Here is a 21,418-nt window from a genome sequence, read left to right on the forward strand (position 1 = left end):
TTGGGGGAACTTCTCTGCTCTTCCTTTACCCATTATTATTATACTACTACTAGTAGTAGGAAACAAGAATAACTAAAGAGAGACGTCATCATCATCATCATTATAATCATCATCATCATCATCATCATCATTATAATCATCATCATGTTATCCCACCACGTCGTTATTCTTCATATTATTAATTTTGTGGCGCGTGACACCGCCGTCGCCACCGTCGCTGGTTGTAATCCTTCACAACACAATCGATCAAATGCAATGGTGATGATGATTATTATTATAGTAGTAGTAGTAGTAGAATATGTCATCATCTACATGGTCTACATCCTATACCTCACAACAACGTGCTGTAAATAGGAATTGTAGTGTATTCGTTGGTAATATACCTTATGAGGCATCAGAGGTAATAGTAGTAATAGTAATAATAATAATTATTATTATGATAGGAAGAATTAAGGGAGATATTTAGTAGAGTTGGACCAGTTATATCATTTCGATTGATGAAGGATAAGGAGACTGGTATGCCTAAGGGTTATGGTTTCTGCGAGTAATAATAATAATACTAGTAGTATGTTGATAATAATAATAGATATCGAGATATGGAGACTGCATATAGTGCTATGAGGAATCTATCTAATGCTGATTATGGTGGTAGACCATTAAGGGTAGATTGGGCTGATCATGAACTAAGGAATTCCGAAGCAGTTACTAAAGTAATAATAATTAAAGAGTCTTCTTCTTATTATTGTTCATAATAGTAATAGTAGTAGTAGGTATTAAGGACATCTAATGCAGAGGTATCTGAGAGAACTGAGAAGATTGTTAAAGATAGGTTACAGGTAATAATAATTAATATGATAATAATGTGATTAATATGATTAATAAGTACTACTCATATTAATAAGTATAATAAGATAATAATCATCATCATCATCATAATTATTATTATTATCAGGAGTTTAGAGGTAAAATAACAGATGAGACAATTGAATTGGCAGTAAGTGATATGCAACCTTTTAGAGAGATATCAACATTAATTGATGTAATAATGCACATAATAGTACATTACCTATTAGTATTATTATTATTGTAGATATTATCAAGTGAACAGTTAGTACATATACTCGCGGAGATGCAAAGATTATCATTAACAGATCCAGATACTACAAGAGCATTATTATCAACACAACCACAACTTAGAGTAGCTATTGCATTTGCATTAGTAATAATAATAATAATTATGAAGTGGTAATGTTAATGTTAATGTGTGAGGTACGAATAAACGTAATAGCGGATCCTTTTCGTAAATCCTCTACTAGTCTTATTCGATCTACTACTAACACTACAATGAATGATGAGGGTAGTAGTCTGAAGAGACAGAGTAATACTATCAACTGCTGCTGTTGCTGCTGTTGCTGCACTCTTATTATGTATTAATAATAATAATGGATGCCACTACTTAGAGTTATCTACACCTCAACAACAACAACAACAACAACCACCATGGGCTAGGATGCATCATCATCATCAACACCAACAACAACATGATGATGATAGTAGTAGTAGTAATGAGTTATTTCGATGTGGATGTGTATTATCAGGTATGGAGGGTCATAATAATAATAATCATAATCATATGAATGATAATGAGACATATGATGTAATAATTGATATTATTATTATTATGACAACATAATAATAAGAGTATGATTATTGTTGTTGATATTAGGTAACCCAACTAACTAACGAGGAGAAGATGAGAGTTATTCAACAATTCTCATCATTATCAACAGATGAGATATCCGAATTACCATCTGAAGTTAGGGAATCTATGGAAACTTTAGTGCGAGAATGGGTAGCAACAACAACAACAACAACAACTGAACAGGATCAACAACAACAACAACAACAACAACAACAACAACAACAACAACAACAACAACAACAAGAGGATTATGATAAGTAACCATTACAATGCAATATTTTCTATTCTGACATCATGCTACTGTAGTGTTAATATGGTAGAGCAATGGTAATGGCAATGGTGGATGATATAGTCTGGTTAGGGAATGTGAGTATAAGTCCGATATCACTACTGCTACTACTACTACTACTACAAGTATGTAGTGTAATACTGATATCCTGGATAGATAAGAATGAGTATACCTAATGCTCAACATCGAACTAAGTAGATATCATTGATGGGAATATAGAGGGAGTTTACTTATTGTATACGTAGCAGGTATTAAGTAGTAGTAGTATGTATAAGTAGCATTAATTGTTATAACCAATTATCTTTCAATGAGTGTGTAATCGGCTATTAGAGAGGATAACTAGATGGTAACGATTGTACCGGATTAGATTAAGAGCCATTGATTAACATCATTTACTGATGATACTCATAAGCTTATAGTATACTACTACTCTCATATAACTTAGTCTCACAAAACATATACAAATGCACAATTTGGTTCCGTTATAATAATATCATGGAGTATAATATTTGTCAGTATTCTTATTATCTTGAATATTATAATGGTCATCTTGCTGTTCATTCGTAATTACAGGGGGCGTATGGTATTACGAAGAAAAACATCATCATTATCCTTATATACCTCATCATCATCATCATCATTATCATCAATTATTAATAACTCATCGTCATATCCGATCATCCAATCAAAGAGGAGTATCAGTATACCATCACCATCATCTTATCGTGGTAGATCTGGCTACATATCCAATATATGCTATATTCTACCTATTAGATGGTATCACACCTACTGGTGTCCATACAGGATTATATCATTTCTCCTTATCCTACTATCTATCTCATCAACAACAACAGCAACACGTACTCATCATACTTTACTATTATATACTTCTATAGGATACTGTGATGATTATGGTGATTATAGTATGGAAAGGGAGGAGGAGGAGGGTCGTCATCACCAGGGCTTAGGATATTATGATCATGCTCATCATGTTGATGATGATGATGTTTTGAAGGATGTACCCATTGCAAGGGAAGATCTGATACGTGATCATCATCATCATCATCATATTACTAATAGTCCTGATGATGATTATGATGATTATGATCACTTTGATAAGGATTATGAAATAAATAATATGATTGGTGAAGGTGGTTTTGGTGTGGTATATCGATGTACACATAGAAGGACTGGTATAGAGAGAGCAGTTAAGATTATTAATGCTGATGATATTAAAGATATGAGATTATTCCAAAATGAATTGGATGCTCTTCTTGATCTAGATTCCCCTTATATTGTCAGATTACTTGAATACTATTATTGCGATGATTATGATAATAATGATGGTGACTATTATCATGATAATAATGAGATCATCAACAACAACAGCAGTGGTGGTGGTGGGAAGTGTATGAAATTGGTATTCTCATTATGTCGTGGACCAGATTTATTAGATCGTATACGAGATGAAGTAGGCCAGAAAGGTAGAGTTGATGAAGAGGATGCAGTTGTATTCTTACGTCATATGTTAAAGGCTGTTGCATGCTGTCATAAATCTGGTATTATACATTGGGATATAAAACCCGAGAATTTTATATTTACTAATCCCTCTAAAACAGCTACATTAAAGATGATAGATATGGGATTATCACGACGCCATCTCACGACGACGCACATAGCAGCTTCTCATAATAATGATGATATACGGAGGCCCAATAAGGAGGAGAAGGCTACTGCTACTACTAGTAGTATCATAGCAGCAGGTACCTTACGATATATGCCACCTGAAGCGATAAGACAACAACAACATGTTGATGATGATGAGCAGCATACTATACTATCATTATCATCATCATCTTATATAGAAGATCCACGTAAAGTTGATATATGGGCTATTGGTGTTATATTTGCTATGTTATTATCTGGTATACCTTTATTTAGTTTGACTGATGATGAAGATGTTGTTATAAAGGATATATTAAATCCTGATTATGTTATTGATCGTATATCTAAATCAGATGAATATACTCATATATCTGATGATGCTTATGATATGTTATGTCATTTATTAGCATATAATCCTGATGATAGATATGATGCTAGTGAAGCATTAAATCATCCACTTATCACACAATCATATCAGAGAGATGCAAATAATATTAAATTAAATAATAATATACATGAAGTATTTGATTTTAATATTATTAATCGTATGAGACATTCAATAACATTACCACCATTAGCTAGAATATGTCGATTACTTATTGCTCATCAATGTCGTGATCGTGAAATAAGACGTTTAAGAGATACATTTAGACGTTTAGATATTGATGGTGATGGTTATTTAGATAAACAAGAAATAATAAGTGTTTGCGATTATTATGGTATTCAAATACCTCCTGATTTTGATCATATATTTCATGCATGTGATCTTCAACGTAATAATAAATTAAATTTTCTAGAGTTTGTTGCTGCAACTCTTGATGATAATTTAACTGATATCAATGATGATAAGGGTAGGACATTCCTTGAATATACCTTCCAGCAACTATTGGATGATAATAATAATAATAATAATAATAATCCTACTATCCTACTATCCGATAATAATAATGACCATGATTATGATGATAAGAAGAAGAAGAATGAAAATGTTATCGATGATTGTAAATTAAAACAATTCTTTCGTAAGAGTAATCTCAGCGACGAAATGGCACGATTACTCATAAAGAGTTGTCATCACCGTCGTGATCAACATACATACTCTGATGATGATAATAATTATGATGATGTGAATACTTTAAACTTTCACCAATTTGCTAAATGTTTTACCGTACCATAATCATGGAAATATCTATCTTACAGTTATGTATAGTTATTGTTATCATTATTACATCATTCGATCCTTGTAATAGTAGTAAAAGAGTTGGGTTTGTAAATATTATTAGTCACTAATGCTGATAACCCGAACTATAACTAAACAATATGATTGGGTAAGAGGATGATAGTATTATGAGTTAAGTATAGATTTGATAATCCATTGACGTAATGCAAGTAGATGCAATTGGTCATCATCATCTTCTAATGTTGTTCTAGTCGCATCCCCATCTGATGATGATGATAGAGCTAAGAAGTGAATCAAACGATCCTTCCTTTCTGATCCAATTATAATAAACCGCTCTTGCTGTATCAACATACCCATACACTTCAAATGTACATCTATACAATCATTGAAATGTGGTACACCAGGATAATTGAGAGATAATGTTCTACTATCATCATCATCATCATCATCATCATCATCATCATCATTATCATCATCATCATTATCATTGTCATTATCATTGCCATTATTATTACGCATATTTTCACGTATGAATGAGTCGACAAGTCCATTGGATATAACTTTAAGTAACTCTTCAATGTTGTTAACCATTCTTCCATCACGGTTTATAACACTATCTGATAACGGTATCTACGATTATATAACATACTACTACTACTACTAACACTCACCTAGGACTATTACTGTTACTACCTTATCCATTCGTAATATAAAGCCAGCAGCAGCAGTATACGATTGTGCTTTGGTTAATAAGATTACCCACCTCAACATAGTATCGCATATCTTCTTACCAGTTGTACGAGTCATGACTATTGTTCTATTACTACTATCATCATAAGTTGGCTTGATGATATGATACGATAGTGTTCGATTATAATCTTCCCTTTTATCGAGTACCTTAATCGATGATAGTACATTATCTATAAGTAACAAGTCAATACTACATTATCATAATCCTTTAATTCATTTTTAATGGATGGTATGGTATCAGGTAGGAAGACCTCGTTACTGATACATGCTTTAGCCAATAACATATTGGCATTATCCCTACTACTATCTCGTAGATTACCATCCCTTCTTCTTCTTCTTGTTGCTATGTTTAATAAAGCCATAATACATTTGGTGCTAGTAGCCCAATCTGATACTGCTAACTGGTAATAACATGGATAAAGGTATGGTATTAGTGTATTCCATACATCATCATCATTATCATTAATCATACTTATTATTATTGTAGCAATATCAGTAGCATATTGGCATGGTTCCAGCAACATATAAGCAGATAAAGCAGCAGCATAATACTGCTTCGTTGCCATAGTTGATGATTCCCTATTATTATTAACAATGGTAGTAATCTCTTGATTATCATCCCTAGTATAATCAATAATCACTGACATTATCTTCTGTAATAAGTTATGTATATCATGAGTTACTAATAATTCGGTATCATCATAGACCATTTCATAACAAATGTTGATGAAAAGAGATAGAACTGATTGTACCAGTGTAATGTATCGACAATCACAGGAATCATCATCAACAACAACATCGTCGTCGTCATGTAAGGATTCATGTTTAATAATCATCTGAAAGGACATCCAGGATTATAATCTCATTAATTATTTTACCATAATTTCACAACCTTTCGGTAATACTACCTCTTCCTGCGCCCGACTTAACTGAACGTAGGATGATGTTAGAGCAACTACGGTCAACTTCTGTAATGATAATGTCCATTCCGAATCATCATTTCTTTTACACTTCATATAATGACAACTAAGATGGTTACTGATAAGAGTGTTGATAGACACTATTACATTGATATTTTGGACAGGTCGAGTAACATCGTGACGGTGGTAACATCGTTTGGGGATATTTTCTTGAATCCAAGTCTTATCCAATTCATCATTCTAGCAGGATTAGATGATGATAGATTAAATTGTGGATCCATTAATATAAGTTGTAATACCTAAACCCGAGTAATAAGACATCGATGATGATGATGATGCTAGAAGCATTAAATAATAATATACCCAGGATACTTAGAAACCCGTCCACCATCAATATTACACCTGCAAATCCTATTTCCTCTTCCATAGCTTCAATGAGTATTATACTCGAACCACTATCATCCTCATCCAGTTGAGTACAATGGACGATTTTCTCATCATTATGAGGGTTCATGGTAGGACAAATAGCTGAGAATGACAGTGTACAGAGCTGGAAGATGAATCTTCATATGGGACAGCGAGTCCAGGATAGATCCGGATCAGCAGACCTCCCGATCGTAGTGGGCATCTTTGGTGGCCAATCCTTGGCCGATTCACGTTCTTGGTCAGAATCCAACTCTGACTCGATTATACCGCTCATAATTCAACAGGATTGTGTTTAAGGGCCAGACTTGCTGTGCGTTGATTGCCAATAAAATAAGGGAAGAGTAAGTGAGTGTAAGAGTGTTGGCTACTCGTTTGGGCGAGTACACTCCCCCTCCAAAAAAGGATCGTAGGGCGATCCAAAACTGCTGATGCGGCCAGTTGGATCTAATGATACCTTTGGACCTGTGTAGCACACGTCAGAGTAAGATATATGGACGAAGTTGTCGGTTGTATCATACAACCAGATACCATCGGCATCCATTTCCGACAGTCGACGGATTTTTAGTTGCTTATTGTCGATGTTGTTGTGTTGTATTCTACCGAGGTCAAAAGAGATTATCCTGGCGACTCACAGGACTTGGCTAAGAGGTCGTCTAGCTCGGGGATGCCTAACGTGCCGTACGCCTTGATGATGTCGTCGTTAGGAGCATGGAAAAGTTGCCATAGAGGTACGGGGTTGGGGAGTACTTCACCGCGTATAGATAAGATGGCCATAGAAGAGTCTCCGCATCGTAGCTCATGAACTGTGTAGGGAGCCAGGATGCGGCGTTTTCCTAGACCGTCTACTATGATTCGGAACACTCTCTCACCTTGTACCACGGACGGCTCTCGGCGGTAATTATCAGAGGGATTGAGAGCGCGTCCTTCCGAGAGTATACTCTTCCAGGCGGCATTCAATGAAGTAACTTCATCTTGCAATTGTCTCAAGTATGAGGCTGAATCACCATCATGTACAGAGCTTCGAGGGCAGTCTGCCTCCAGCAAGGCCTGTAATGCATCACGACTCCTGCCGCCGTATTAAAGGTCTTCTGGAGTTATGTCTTCATCACCGTAGGATCTAGGCGCTGTATTGTGGAACCGGCAGATCCATTGGAGGTTTTGCAACGCAAGTTGCATAGGCCCGTGAGCACATAGTTTCCTTAGAGATGACTTGACGAGGGAGACAGCCTTCTCAGCTTGTCCTTGTGGTGTAGGATGATAACCGCCACTGGGAACGGAGTCTATAGAGAAGGCCTGGCTCACGAGTTTCTTGAGCTCGGCTGTGAATGCCAGACCTCTATCAGAAAGCAGATAAAGGGGGCTACCAAAGCGCAGGGACCATTCGGTTACGGACTTCGCAGCTGCTCGAGCGGTGGGACCTTCGACTAGACGGAGTTCTAACCAAGTAGTGAAGGAGTCGATGAGTATGATGATGTGTGGTGACTTGATACCATCGACTGTGATGTCGGAAAAAGGTCCACAGAAGTCTATAACCAAGGTGTCAAACCTCTTAGAAAGTTGGTGTGACCTCTGACCACCTAGCGGTACCAGGCGTAGTAGTTCTCGTCGACAAGAGAAACAGTTCTGATATAACTTGTTGATGTCACTCTTCATTTTTGGCCACCAACACTGCTCGCGGAGTCTGTTTTCATATCCTGCAACGGGCAGTGAGGCCAATGTGCCTTGAGGAGTAGCTTCCACCTCAGTGTCGAGTGGCGCTCGACGATAGGCTCGTGCGGCACGTATAGACGATGAGTACCATTAATGTCAACGAAGTAAACGTTACCGAGATCGCTGACAGAGAATAAGAGTGTTTTGACCTCCTTCTCAGTGTTGTCGTCTTGCGAATTGACTAGACGCCGGAGCTCGATGCCGCGCCAGGCTGTGGCATCGTGTCAAAGAGCGTTGGAACATTGCTCGAGGAAGTTGTGGTCGTAGAGGGGTCCATGTAGAGAGCTGTGGCTATGCAATGGATCAGTGGAACCAACGAGGACAAAGACATTGCCGTTTTGAGGCGGCCCTGTGGGTAGATCCAGCGAACCTGGTAGTCTAGACAAGAAATTAGCCCGAGTGTTGCTGTTACCAGCAAGATGGGTGATCGAAACAGTTATGTTACGGCCGCGCAAAAGCCGTTCTATGTCCGTGAATTGCTGAGTGGGCCTTTGCAACGCCAGTTTGTCATAACTACCGAGCCAAGGCTGTTTGGATCGACACCAGCTAACAGCACTGCTGTTGTCGGATAGGATAAATGATCTGATCGGCTACCAAGCCAATCTCCACTAGCCTTAACAAATGCTTTGCCGCGTCGACTATAGCAAACATTTCTAGTCGGTTGCAGTGCCATTTCAAAGCGTTTGAAGAGCGTCTGGACTTTTCCACAACCGGTATATGGGTAGGGTTTGCAGTAGAGCATGATGTCGCCATCACCGACCAACCGTAGCCAGTAGCAGATGCGTCGCTGGTGACAATTATGTGCTTGTAGCCGGCCCAACTCTGATGCTTGCATTGAGTAGAGAGCTCTTTTATATTGCTCAGTAGTCGCTTGAGCATTTCCCTATCTCTCCTATTAATGCGGAGCTCAGAATCACAGGAGGCTTTATCAGTGGCATGACCGAATCGGCCAGACCATGACCGAATAGAATCCACTAGCAGATCTCTTTCTGGATGCAGTGATAGAGACTCTCTATTAGAGAGTCCGTGAACTTACCACAGTGGCTGAATAAACCTCGCTTCGTAACAGCACCATCCAACGCTGTATCGAGGCAATCGAGATCAGGGATAGCACAGGACGCTCTAAGGCGGTCAGCTTCAAAGAACCAGGAGAGGCCCAAGTGCGAAGTGGTAGTGGAAATGCTAGAAGTTAACCAAGAGGACTTTTCAGCTGAGAAAGTAATCCCTAGGCGTTCCCCTATGCGGTCAAGTAGGTTCCAAACCATTTGACGAGTCTCTCATCCTTAGAGGCTATCGCTATGTCATCGTAGTAGCAGAGAATGATAAGGTTCGGTAGATACTGGTATCTTTCTTCGGAAAGAAGCTGGTCAGGAGGAGGGTTTCCAGTGAGAGCCATATAGATACTGTCGGTCATGTAGTCGGTGAAAGACTGGAGGGCCTCCAGTGGAGGGCTAGAGGCCCAAACCTCACACCAAAGCTGATTCTCCTGCACCGATGCCGCTTGTTGCATGTCTTCAGAGTCAGCGTCCGGTGTTGTGGGAGGTGTAGTTTGTAGAGCGCTTTAGCAATGTCCCTAAAGGACAGAGTACTGACGTCAGCAGAAAGCAGAGCCTGTGCACATTCACTAAGTGAGAGGTTGTTATAACCCGCTTTAGGATAGCCTTGGTTGACTGACCTGCAGTCTGCACAGGGTCGCATCCTATGCCCCAGATGGTTTGGCTGACTCATGGGAAACACACATATATAGGACTCGTCGTGGGTGATGTCGTCTTCGTCTTCTAACCACCATTTATTGTCAACGTACCGTGAGACTTCCTCTCTGAAGCATGCCTGAGAGCTCTCATCGAGGCGCCTAAGCAAGGGAGTGGAGAAATCTTGGCTTTCATAGTATGTGGCATTGGCGGCGAGACATCATCGTCCCAATCTATCTCATAAACGTGTTTGGCCAGGGCAGTCCTCGTGATCACCGGGCTCCAAGGGCCTCACTCTCGTCTTGTAGGTGTTACCGTTAGGGATGTGTCGCCAGCCTCGTAGGCGTTCGAGTAAGTAGTTGAAGCTGCGATCTACCATGACGTCGATGTTGATGTCTAAGTCTGTAGCACTACCGGAGATTTTTGGTACTGGGATGCTGTACTTAATGAAGTCGTTTGTAGCAGGAGTCGTCGTGGCTGTCAACGAACCACCATTTTTCGAGCGGGTCCGCTCGATCAAGTGTGTTGTATCTTCGACAGGACATGTTGTCTCTGCCACCAGAGCTCCATCTTCCGGGTAGTTGTCGGTCAGGATGTCTGGTTCTTCAAAGACTCTTCTTGAGCTATATAGACTTGGGGATCGGGGCTCGTCGATCAAGTTGTTGTACTTATCGGCAAGTCCCTCACTCCATAGAAAATTGTTGCATAGCCTTTCAGTAGGTTTGCAACCGAACTACTCACAGAGTGACAACGTGCTGGTTTCTTCTGTTGTGTTGGCCTCCTGCTCGCTGTTCTGATATAGGCAGATGAGACGGTAGCCGAGATCTTGAAGAGCTGGTCGACCGATGAGAACCGAAAGATCGCTGGAGAGCCGGTTTTGCTCTGCAATGACATAGAACGGAACGATAATTAGGGGTCCTTTCGGACTCTTCATCTTAACCGAGACACACCGAGTCAGATCCACTCTCCCGCCGAGGCTGTTCACGTCGATCGCTGCTGCAACTTCAGTGAAGCCTGGTAATTTTTTTGAGAGCGCGTTATAAACTTCTGTTATAAGGTTAAGTGCAGAGGCTGTATCGAAGAGGGCGTCGAGAACAAGGAACTCGCAGGAAGGAGTACATATCTCGACAGAACCAATTTCAATAGCAGAACCAGTAGAAGAGATAGCATAGTTCGTCTCAGACGCCTTCATAGGAGGAGTCTTCGAGTCAGCATTTCCGGTATCTCTCTCTGTCGGTCTTGTCGCCGAGTCTAGTCTCTTCAGCTTGGGACAGTCTCGCTTGAAGTGACCTTTTTCTTTGCAGTACCGAGTCGGTACTACCGACAGAGTGATTCTTCAGGCGACGTAAAAGCTCCGGTATGTCCATATTGGCTTTTGGCCTGCGTAGTGTGGGGTCTGCTTAGGGTTGGAGCATCCGGAGACTCACCGGCCTTATTACTTCGATGTACGAATCTACATTTCTCGCCGTACTTTATTGATGCTTGACCAGTCCGTGCGGCAGAGAGCGTCACCCTTTTGTACATGCGTACAGACTTTCTCCTTGTGCTTGCGTACAAGTGTGAGCATAGGATACATTCCGTACTATTGATCTTGAGCATTGAGCTTTACTAGCTCCTATGTCCGTAGCCATCTTGGCTCAAGGTCTCAGTGTACGTTTGGGTCGCATCTCTCCAGCTAATGTCGGGACGTGTTGACACAAGGGAACGACAGGAGGCGCCGGACATCAACATAGTGGCGACAGCGGCAGGATCTCTAAGCCTTCCAAGTCTCAAGTCGTCCCGTACAACGGCGAGAGCTGCCAGAACACGCTTGGCCAACCGCCTAGCAGCCCAACGTCAAGTCATTCGAGATCGCGAGGCCGAGGGAGTCGGTGAGGAGGACCCTGAGCTACATGCACTCTTGGTTGAGGAGGAAGAGCTGAGCACCACTATGCCGACGCTTGTGCCAAGGTTACACTTGCTGAGCGAGCCTATGATGAGGCCTTGATGAAAGCCCGTAGTTTTGAACCATCGATTGCCGCCAGCCCGACAGGCGAGGAGGATGATTTTGCTGCTCCACTGGTCAATACCTCTAACCCGTCACCGTCTAGACCGAAGAATCCTAATGCAATCACGGCTAAGATCTTCCTACCAAAATTGAAGGATAAATTTCGGTTCCGAGAGATGAGATGGCCGGCATCATCTTTCATGAGGCGGGTCTTGGCACTCTCGATAATCAGGGAATCTTCACTGCCACCGTGCCAGAGACGATCTTGGTCACGAAGTATCTGCAGAGTCTCGAGAATGTGGTTGAAGTGTACGAGAGGGCGATGGACGTAGCGATCCAGACCAAGTATCGTTGGTGGGAGATGAGCGATATACTCAATCAGGTCTTCGGGGACCGGGTAGCAATGCGCACTGAGGTAGCCCGTCGTCTCTGAGAGCTGAGGTTTAAGGGTTATCAGTATGTTGACGACTTCATCCACCATGTTACTATTATCACTAACATGTGGATGGCGGTGTATTCATCCGGGTTCAGTGAGTCGCGTTACCTCGTTGCCAGTTCCCTCGCTAAACTAGCTTTTGACCTTCTTGAGGGAGCTGTCAACCGCATCCTGAGAGAGGTCCCGAAAGAAGGGGCGCCGATATGGGAGGATTACGTCCGGGTTCACAACACGGCTCCTGCCCCAAGGTTGTCACCAGCGGTTGACCTATGTCGAATGGTACGGTCGGTTTGTAAAGTTGCGGAGGTGATATATCACCTGCAACCTAAAGCGTCACCAGATCGAACTCGACAAGTGTCGGATAACCAAGGATCTCTACGGCGTGGACCTAGTAGGTCCGACCTACCATTACTGAGTGGGCATCTAACTTCCCGGGGGGATCGGTGGTATACTTCCGCACTGATAAGGCAATCTCCCCAGAGTCGATCCGCAAGACCTCCAGTGATCTCGGTGCTAAGGAAGTGCGGGCTCATGTCCATAAACGTGGGCACCGTTACGGGTTCGCTACCTTTGACAACAAGGCCGAGGCCTCGAAGCTGATCCACAACGGTGTTCCCGCGAGCTCCAAGGGGACGTCTCAGGGCTTGAAGATCCGAGCATTCGTCCCGGAGGGTAATCGTGGTAGGCTAGTTATGAAGTCGGGAAACTAATTGAGGCTCTATCTCCGAGAGGGGGTGATGGGGCCTGCGACACTACCAACGTTCACGGTGGACTTACTGATCCATGTGACTACGTTTATGTACCACTTAACTCTTCTTTGCATGTTGATAAAACTCCTCATACCGTTAATTTAAGTGCAAGCGGTAATACTTGCTTCGATTCGGGTACCAACCCTAATATCATTGACGATCCGTCACTCCTTTGTGCATGTGAGTATTCAATATCGTCATTAGATTCCGAAAACCGTGTACATTCCGATAGACCTTTACTGGGCGCTGTGTCTAATATTACTGTGACTCCCCCCACAGTTGGTCCACTTACTGAATCTGAAACTGATTGTGTGGAGTATGGCTCTTCAGGGCCACTACCGGAGATCGTATTATCCGGATCTTTCGATAATCATAGTGTACAACTCATTGTCGACTCTGGTGCTGGTTTCTCTTATATCTCTAGAGTAGATGGAGAATGTATGAAGCTCGCTCCTCGTGAAGCAAGCCCAGTTACCGTTAAGGTCGCTAATGGAGAACACGTCCAAGTGTCAGAGGTGCTCTGTGGACAGTTAGTTCTGAAGGACTCGAGTGGGGAAGTCGTATCTCCCCCGCAGTCGTGTGAGGTTCGTATTCTACCTATCCAGAGCAGTGTAGGCAGCTCACATGTACCTTCTATCCTCTTGGGGCGTGATCTGCAACGGTCCTTCCACCTTGTTATAGATGGTGGCCAAAGGATATTCTTGTTAGGCGTCTGCATATTCGATGCTCAGATGTCACGTACAGAACCAACGATATGTTCTTACGTTAACGATTATCTGCGATGCATCGAGCCCACGCCATTACCTGACCTTAGATCGACCCAACCATCAGTAGACTCGTTTGTCAACCTACCATGTCCGTCGAGTGCTGTTCGTCCTCTGAATGAGTTATGCAAAAGCCTATGTAATGTCGTCCCGTTCGGGCCCGATGACCGAGGGTATGCGACTGAGCTACGCAAGCTGCCGGAGGAGGAGACTCCGTTTCCTGTAGGACAACGCTACACATGGTCTATCTGCTGCCCATCGTTGAGCAAACCTCTACATATCCGGCATTACGCCCATCGTCTTCATGAGAAGCTCTGTCCCGAAGCGCGGGTGCTGAATGATGAGCTTATCGAGGGATATGTCAGTCGTGGCTTATGGAAGCCAACTGAGAATGTACCTTACGGCTATGCTGAAGGCGAAGTGTTTATGGTGGGAGGTCCGGATAATGGGGCAAAGACTCGAACAGCGAGCAAAGGCCGTCTCGTATGTGATTTGAGAGAAACCAATGAAAGCCTGCCGCCTTCGAGTACATGCACATTACCGATAGTTACTATGTTAGCAGCTCTTCGGGTAACATGTTCTCCTGTGGTCGTGACTGCAGATGTGCATAGTGCCTTCTATATGTTGCGTCTGTGCAGTTCTTTCAAACCTTCTCAGTCCGGATCAACCGATCCGCAGAATGGTGGTACCTATGACCATGAGAATTGTTTACCGGGATTTGCCTTGCACTGTGGCAACGGTAAACGATACCTAGCACATCGAGTATGCTTTGGATGCCTGTTTGGTCCGGAATCCCTCGAGTGTTCACTCGGACGACAAATCCAGTCATTCCGTACGTCAACGTTATGCGATATGGTGGCGAGTGGTATAGCACACTTTGTTGATGATCTGTTGTTACACTTCTCAATGGAAGATGCATGTAAGATTGTATTCTTGCTATCGATATTATCATCTTACCTATGCTTGTGTGGATTTGCAATCTCTGTGGCCCTCCCATCGGGAGAAGAGGTGCCACTGACGACCGACAGCTGGATATGGTCTCCTCGTCAAGCTAGATACCACTCTAATCGACGAAAGCTGATCAGTCTCTCCCGTGGGGTCGCCAGTGTCGCTCGGATACTCCAACAACTGCAGTCAACCCAATACCAGTCCTGCAAGCCATTAGAACAATGGTTGAACCTGACAATTGAATGTGATAATGCTGCGTCTGTCCGCTGGTGCCAGACTACTGCATGAACATTGAAGGTGACGGCAGTCGAGAGAGACGCCATTGTACGGTTGGTCGGGGCTCTTGGTTCTCAGCTGCAGGCCATCAAGGCTGTGGTCCCATATGAGATCCGTCATCTCCCAGGAGTAGCTAACACGAGAGCGGATGGGTTGAGCAGAGTGTTGGAAGCAGCTATCCGGGGGACTTCGGCAACTATACATACTTTGCTGCAAGCGGTCGTGGCAGAAGATCAGGCTTTGGTTGGAAGCAAGAAGAAAGGTCTCTTCGAAACGGCCGAGCAGATGCACGCCGAGGGCGAGCGCGACGCCGATACTGATTGGTGTTGTGAGGGTTGCCCCGGGCATCCACTACCAACCTCAGACTCCCACGCTGGATATAACTCGGCGGTACATCTGGTGGAGGAATATCTTCCCTTTATCGTTCCTGAGCTACAATCAACTGCATTCATTGATAAGTGTTGCCTAGCCAGAGACTCGTCAGCTGAGCCGAGTGTGTCCCAGGGTTATCCACTGGTTCGTCGTCTAAAAGAATGCAGCTGGGGGACGGGAGGTATGTTATATTTGGTGGCGGTTATGCGTTGGTGTCTTCGAACATGGAATACTCTTGCCCGTGACCCCAATGCTGACACTTTCACGGAATATCCTACTGTATGGGATCGTTCGGATCTGCTAGTTGTCATTCGTAGTGACCAACAATCTTGTCCCAGTTTACCCCCCTCTAGTGATGTAGGTCGGGGAACGGGGCCTTACTTCCGTATTCATGATGTTGTTCACCTTCGTTCTGCAGGACCAACGGGGATTATTGAGTATAAACCTTATGTTTCATCGTATATGCGGGATGTTCTCCTCAGAGACATCCATCGTTCTAACGACCATTGCTCTCCTTCGTATTCGCGGTCTCAGCTGCTCACTGGGTATTGTAGTACCCGTGTCACTGTAGCAGCCAGACAGATTTGTAGAAAACAGTGCGCTTTATGTATTCGTTTCGCCCGTAAGGCTAGATGGACATTACCGGTTGGGGGACCGATGTTCGATATTCGTACTCTTCTAACATGTCCTTCGTATCGGCCTTACGAGGCCATTGGAATCGATTATGTCACTATTGAGGGTGTTAAAGTATGGACCTTCTGTTGTGTGGCTACGCGCCATATGACTCTTATTTACACTCCCACGGAATCTACTACGGGTCTTATCATGACGTTCCAAGAGTTTATGATGTTATGGGGGACCCCCCGGTTGGTCCTCAGTGATAGAGCATCCTACTTCAAGAGTGCCCAATGGAATCAGTTCCTTAAGGGTCACAATATTCTCTCTTGGTTAAGCGCTGCCGTTGCTCCGTGGGAAGGGTCTTATTATGAAAGACTGCATGGCGTTGTAAGGACTATTCTCAGACCGATGTTGTTGATACCCTATACCCGTCGTATACTCCGGGAGTTTGACCCCCGGAGTGTGCAGGATGTTCGTTCTTTACGTCTGCTCCTGCTTGAGGTATCTTTGATGCTCAACACCCGTCCTCTGACTATCGATTGTTAGGATGGGGTCATAACTCCTGACTCTCTGGTACAGGGGTATACTCGGTCTACGTCCACCTCTTCATTGCCAACTCCTATTGTTGAAGCAGACGAGGTTATTCCGGTCGTACCCGACCCTGTGGGCGCAGCGGCTGTACCTATCAATCCTTCTGCTGCAGTTCTTCCTTCTCGTGGACCCGACGCTGCTCCTCGTGGATGCGGCGCTGCTCCTCGTCGGGTTGCAGCTGTACGTAGGGTGTTCCTCGATTACCACTTCCGGCGGTTGAAGGAGCGTAGTAACGCTCAGTATCACTCTAACGGTCAGTGGAAAGTTTTCGAAGTTGGTGCACCTGTGTTTGTTCAAGCCGCTAAATCTATCGTGCCGGCCCGTATTCTGGAAGCTTACCCGGCGCGTGATGGGGTTGTTCGTCGCTATAAAGTAAGGTTTCTTCGAAGTGAGCACGAAACGGTGATCAGTCATGCAAACATCGCTGCTGCTTTCCCGTGGGAGACCTTAGTTTCTGATGACGACTTGTGAGTAGTTATCGATGTCTTATTCAACTCGTATTTTCTTTATTCTCTGTCTTATAGCCTGACTGATCAGGGGGGCGTATATTGATGCTCGACCAGTCCGTGCGGCAGAGAGCGTCACCTTTTTGTACATGCGTACAGACTTTCTCCTTGTGCTTGCGTACAAGTGTGAGCATAGGATACATTCCGTACTATTGATCTTGAGCATTGAGCGTTACTAGCTCCTATGTCCGTAGCCATCTTGGCTCAAGGTCTCAGTGTACGTTTGGGTCGCATCTCTCCAGCTAATCTCGGGTCGTGTTGACACAAGGGAACGACGGGAGGCGCCGGACATCAACACTTGCAACGACCAGTCTTCGTGAAGAATTGGCATGTTGTGGCACGCTTCGATTTATGATAGATGTTATTTTGTCAGCTTGAGCCAAGTGCGGTTGGTTTGCCCAATAGTTGCTCCAATGTAGGAGGATGATGTGCATAGAGCTGTCTGCTAGGATCAACTCGGACTCGAGGTAGCTGAGTATCAGGCTGAAAACATCGGCACAATCTTGCAACCAGTGCTCAAGGTTGAACTTCATACTGGCCTTCTTGGCATCTGTACAGTCTGTGAGAGATATATCTATGGTAGTCCAAGCCGTCAACCGGGACATGTTGGCCAGGCAAATCTCCAAAACATGCTGTGCTTGTGTCTTGGGGTGAACGGCGACTAGTATAGCAATTCTTAGAGGGAAGGACAGCTTCGCCAAGGACATACGATGGAGTTTGCACGTCAATGATGGCTCTGACCACTATTCTTTAGCAAACCCCCACTCCTTGAGCCAGGTCTTGACGTCTAGTGTCAAGGGTTTCCCCTTGGGTGACATTAGGGTAAGTCCAGTCACATTACCATATGAGCCGAATGTACCAACGCCAAGAATAGTGAGAGTGGCTGTTGTTGGTTGCCGTAGCTTCCTGAGTTCAGTCTCAGAGAGCGCATTTTTGCTCTGTTCAACATCACGGTCGTTGTTGATGGTCGTGACCACGTTGCTCAAGAACCGATAGGATGATGCACCATTTGGTGGCCAATCCTTGGCCGATTCACGTTCTTGGTCGAAATCCAACTCTGACTCGATTATACCGCTCATAGTTCAACAGGATTGTTTTTAAGGGCAAGGTAGATGATGTAACCTCTTAACTCAAGTTCTGGGTCTTTCGCTGTACCGGTATTATGGGAGTAGACTGATAGGTAGAATATCAGGCGTACGAGTCCAATAACCGAGTTAATGGAATGACAACTAACATGGATATTCGTATTAGGACGGACTGATAATAGGTTGGACTATACGACTATGACGCGAGCACAATGAACGGAACATAGCGAATTGTGATCGTGAAAAGCGCTCGTCTTAATAATCGATAACGTTCAAGACGGATAGTATCAACAAGTGCCGCCCGGAACCGTACTGATTCCTCTCGCAGATAATGAACGCTGTACTGCAACAGGAACTCTTCCTGCTTTAGTCAAAGCGAAGCTATCACTCTCAACTTGGGAAAGACTCACTCGACGTCTATCCGGAGAAAAACCCGCTCCAGAAGTAAACTGGAATCGGCTACGGTTACGATCCGTATACAACGGCTTGAACTTACCCGAACAAAGGTCATGAACAATAATGTCAACCCAGGTAGGGCCAACAGCCAGAACTTTTGCCAGTACATAGATCGATGAAGCTGGATCAGCACCGACATTCACCACGATGAACTCATCCTTACGGAGACCATCAATGGATCCTGGTAATGAGTGTAGTGGTTGATCATCGAAGGTGATATCTTCCCTCCTCAGTGATATCTGAGATATAGGAACTCTCTTCACCTCCTTGGTGTCGTTGCCTAGATATTTTATCCAACAAGTACGGAAGTTGGGATACAGCTAAGCGTAACCATGTAATTGAGGGGAGTCAGAGTCATAACCGGACGGTTGTAAACCAGAAGGAGGAGTACATACGACGGCTTCACGAATCTCCAAATTCTTCTTCGACGTAATCTTGGTACCTGGTTTTAATAGCTCAGGAGCACCAGAGGTTTGTAGAACATTAGCATTAGCGCATGCTCCTCCGAAGCGAAGGTAGCGCTTCTCATCGAGGTAAGATTGACATAGCTGTTCGATAGACTCATGGGGATACTCCTCGATCTCATCGGTAAATAAGCGGAGCGGGCCACGAGACAGACCGAGTGCACAGTCAGAAGGGGTAGGTGACGGACCACAGTGGTTGTGATAGTAACAACTGAGGTGTAGGGCATAATCCCACGGCAACGAAGCTGGTAGTTTCTCCATCAATGGCTTCAGGCGCCCCACTGTTCTCTCACTCAATCCATTAGACTGAGGGTCAGCCGGTAGAGAGGAGGAGTGGTTTATACCTAAAGCTGAGGTCAGCAGCTTGGTTGAACGTGCCCTATATGCGGGACCTCCATCCGTGAATAGGCATCGAGGTACACCACAAATGGGAACCCATGAGGTAATGAATGCCATAGAGAGAGATAGAGCATCCTCACCATAGGTAGGCACCGCGACTGTGAATCCAGAAGCTGCGCAAACGAAGATGACAAAGCTCGTCAATTCCTTACGAGTGGGTTTTCCACATGACGTAGGAGGATGAGCAAAGTCAGAGTAGACTATCTCCAAACGGACTGTAGGTGTAGACCTTGGATTAGCACTGCTAGCAATCAGCTCGTGCTTTCGGCTCTCCCAGCAGGTAGAACAGGCCCGATAGGCCCTATCGACGTAAGCGTTCATACGAGGGAACCACACACAGCGACGCAGAACGTCTAGAGTGGACTTAACCGACCCATGACCAGCTACGTGATGGGCTAAGGCAACGACTTCGTGTCGAAGTGATGGGAAGTAGTCTGGATTCACCCCCTTAATCAGAGAGACCGGGACTCTGCCGGCAGGTAGGACCAAGCTTCGACGAAACAGACCCTTCACGAAACAGAGTTTGTACATTATATCATCCGAGTCGACGAGGAACACACCATCCTGATAGTCTCTACTGGAAGTGGCCTGGTGGAGTTCGGGAAGAGGTATATTATTGACCTTCGTCTCACGATCGGAGGAGTACAAAGCAACCAAATGTGGTTTCACAGTGGCCAGCGCGGAAGAGAAGCTCGACGGGTCATCCTCCTCGTCGGTCTCCACCGGTTCGTCATCATCGTCAGGACGGTGAGATAAGACGAAAGCTGGATACCAGGCTCGTAGTGATTCATCTCCTACAAGACAGGATTCGTTAAACGGGGATAATCCACAACAGACGTGTTCCCTTGGTGGGAGGTTATCCTCTACGGGGAAATCTAGGTTTAGACCCATTTTCTGGATAGATCCCAAACCAAGAAGTATCATCGGAGATTCTGTATCGAGGAGCTTCCTCGGATACACCAATCCCTCGAGCTCACAAGCTGCTCCGAGGATCGAACATTTCAGAGAGATCTTGGAGGTTAAGGTGACAGTCACACCGATACCTTGGATAATACAAGGCCGATCTAGAGCTTGTATGCTATGCTTGACCCCGAGGCTAACGATAGTATCCTCAAGTATAAGGGTGTGAACACTGCCACTATCGAGAACGAGTAGGACCTCCCGACCGTAACTGGTAACTGGGACTGCTACCATCCTGCCGCCAGCTACGTGAAAAGCCGGGAACACGATGTCGGGATTCTCCTCGACAGACTCGACGTCAACACTCTCCTCGACGGTCTCTCCCGCTTGAGATGTAACGACGGGGGCTACCACTCGCTTCTTGGACAGATCGCCCGATTTAGCTGGGCGCAACTCTGGGTGCAAGGCCCAGCAGTTGTCCTTACTGTGGCTTCGTCGTCTACAGTGTGGACACCGCGGACTTTTCGACGCCCC

General features: G+C 44.3%; 8 protein-coding genes across 8 annotated transcripts; 4 read left to right on the top strand and 4 right to left on the bottom strand.

Moving 5' to 3' along the window:
• Positions 1–144: 144 nt before the first annotated feature.
• On the top strand, positions 145–1,104 carry Pmar_PMAR011114 (RNA recognition motif containing protein, putative; the record flags this gene model as incomplete). The annotated part of the gene is made up of 6 exons (XM_002779607.1): positions 145–258; positions 444–544; positions 587–710; positions 771–836; positions 953–998; positions 1,091–1,104. 6 exons carry the CDS (start codon positions 145–147, stop codon positions 1,102–1,104), a joined length of 465 nt encoding a protein of 154 aa, XP_002779653.1.
• Positions 1,105–2,916: 1,812 nt separating this feature from the next.
• Pmar_PMAR011115 (hypothetical protein) lies at positions 2,917–5,128 on the top strand (the record flags this gene model as incomplete). The annotated part of the gene is made up of 4 exons (XM_002779608.1): positions 2,917–3,391; positions 3,629–3,754; positions 4,454–4,657; positions 5,088–5,128. 4 exons carry the CDS (start codon positions 2,917–2,919, stop codon positions 5,126–5,128), a joined length of 846 nt encoding a protein of 281 aa, XP_002779654.1.
• Positions 5,129–8,009: 2,881 nt separating this feature from the next.
• On the bottom strand, positions 8,010–8,585 carry Pmar_PMAR011116 (gag/pol/env polyprotein, putative; the record flags this gene model as incomplete). The annotated part of the gene is made up of 1 exon (XM_002779609.1): positions 8,010–8,585. The coding sequence occupies one exon, from the start codon at positions 8,583–8,585 to the stop codon at positions 8,010–8,012; it is 576 nt and encodes a 191-aa protein (XP_002779655.1).
• Positions 8,586–10,317: 1,732 nt separating this feature from the next.
• Pmar_PMAR011117 (hypothetical protein) lies at positions 10,318–10,494 on the bottom strand (the record flags this gene model as incomplete). Its single annotated transcript, XM_002779610.1, has 1 exon — positions 10,318–10,494. A coding segment is annotated over one exon (177 nt), but the record flags the coding sequence as incomplete, so codon positions are not given.
• Positions 10,495–11,950: 1,456 nt separating this feature from the next.
• Positions 11,951–13,466, top strand: Pmar_PMAR011118 (hypothetical protein; the record flags this gene model as incomplete). Its single annotated transcript, XM_002779611.1, has 4 exons — positions 11,951–11,983; positions 12,009–12,283; positions 12,495–12,717; positions 13,152–13,466. 4 exons carry the CDS (start codon positions 11,951–11,953, stop codon positions 13,464–13,466), a joined length of 846 nt encoding a protein of 281 aa, XP_002779657.1.
• Positions 13,467–16,522: 3,056 nt separating this feature from the next.
• Pmar_PMAR011119 (hypothetical protein) lies at positions 16,523–17,545 on the top strand (the record flags this gene model as incomplete). The annotated part of the gene is made up of 2 exons (XM_002779612.1): positions 16,523–16,870; positions 17,030–17,545. 2 exons carry the CDS (start codon positions 16,523–16,525, stop codon positions 17,543–17,545), a joined length of 864 nt encoding a protein of 287 aa, XP_002779658.1.
• Positions 17,546–18,978: 1,433 nt separating this feature from the next.
• Positions 18,979–19,360, bottom strand: Pmar_PMAR011120 (hypothetical protein; the record flags this gene model as incomplete). Its single annotated transcript, XM_002779613.1, has 1 exon — positions 18,979–19,360. A coding segment is annotated over one exon (382 nt), but the record flags the coding sequence as incomplete, so codon positions are not given.
• An 81-nt stretch (positions 19,361–19,441) lies between these two features.
• Pmar_PMAR011121 (retrovirus polyprotein, putative) lies at positions 19,442–20,515 on the bottom strand (the record flags this gene model as incomplete). The annotated part of the gene is made up of 1 exon (XM_002779614.1): positions 19,442–20,515. One exon carries the CDS (start codon positions 20,513–20,515, stop codon positions 19,442–19,444), a length of 1,074 nt encoding a protein of 357 aa, XP_002779660.1.
• Between the last annotated feature and the right edge of the window lie 903 nt (positions 20,516–21,418).

Source organism: Perkinsus marinus, assembly GCF_000006405.1.
Source record: "Perkinsus marinus ATCC 50983 genomic scaffold scf_1104296946658, whole genome shotgun sequence".
NCBI lineage: Eukaryota > Perkinsozoa > Perkinsida > Perkinsidae > Perkinsus > Perkinsus marinus.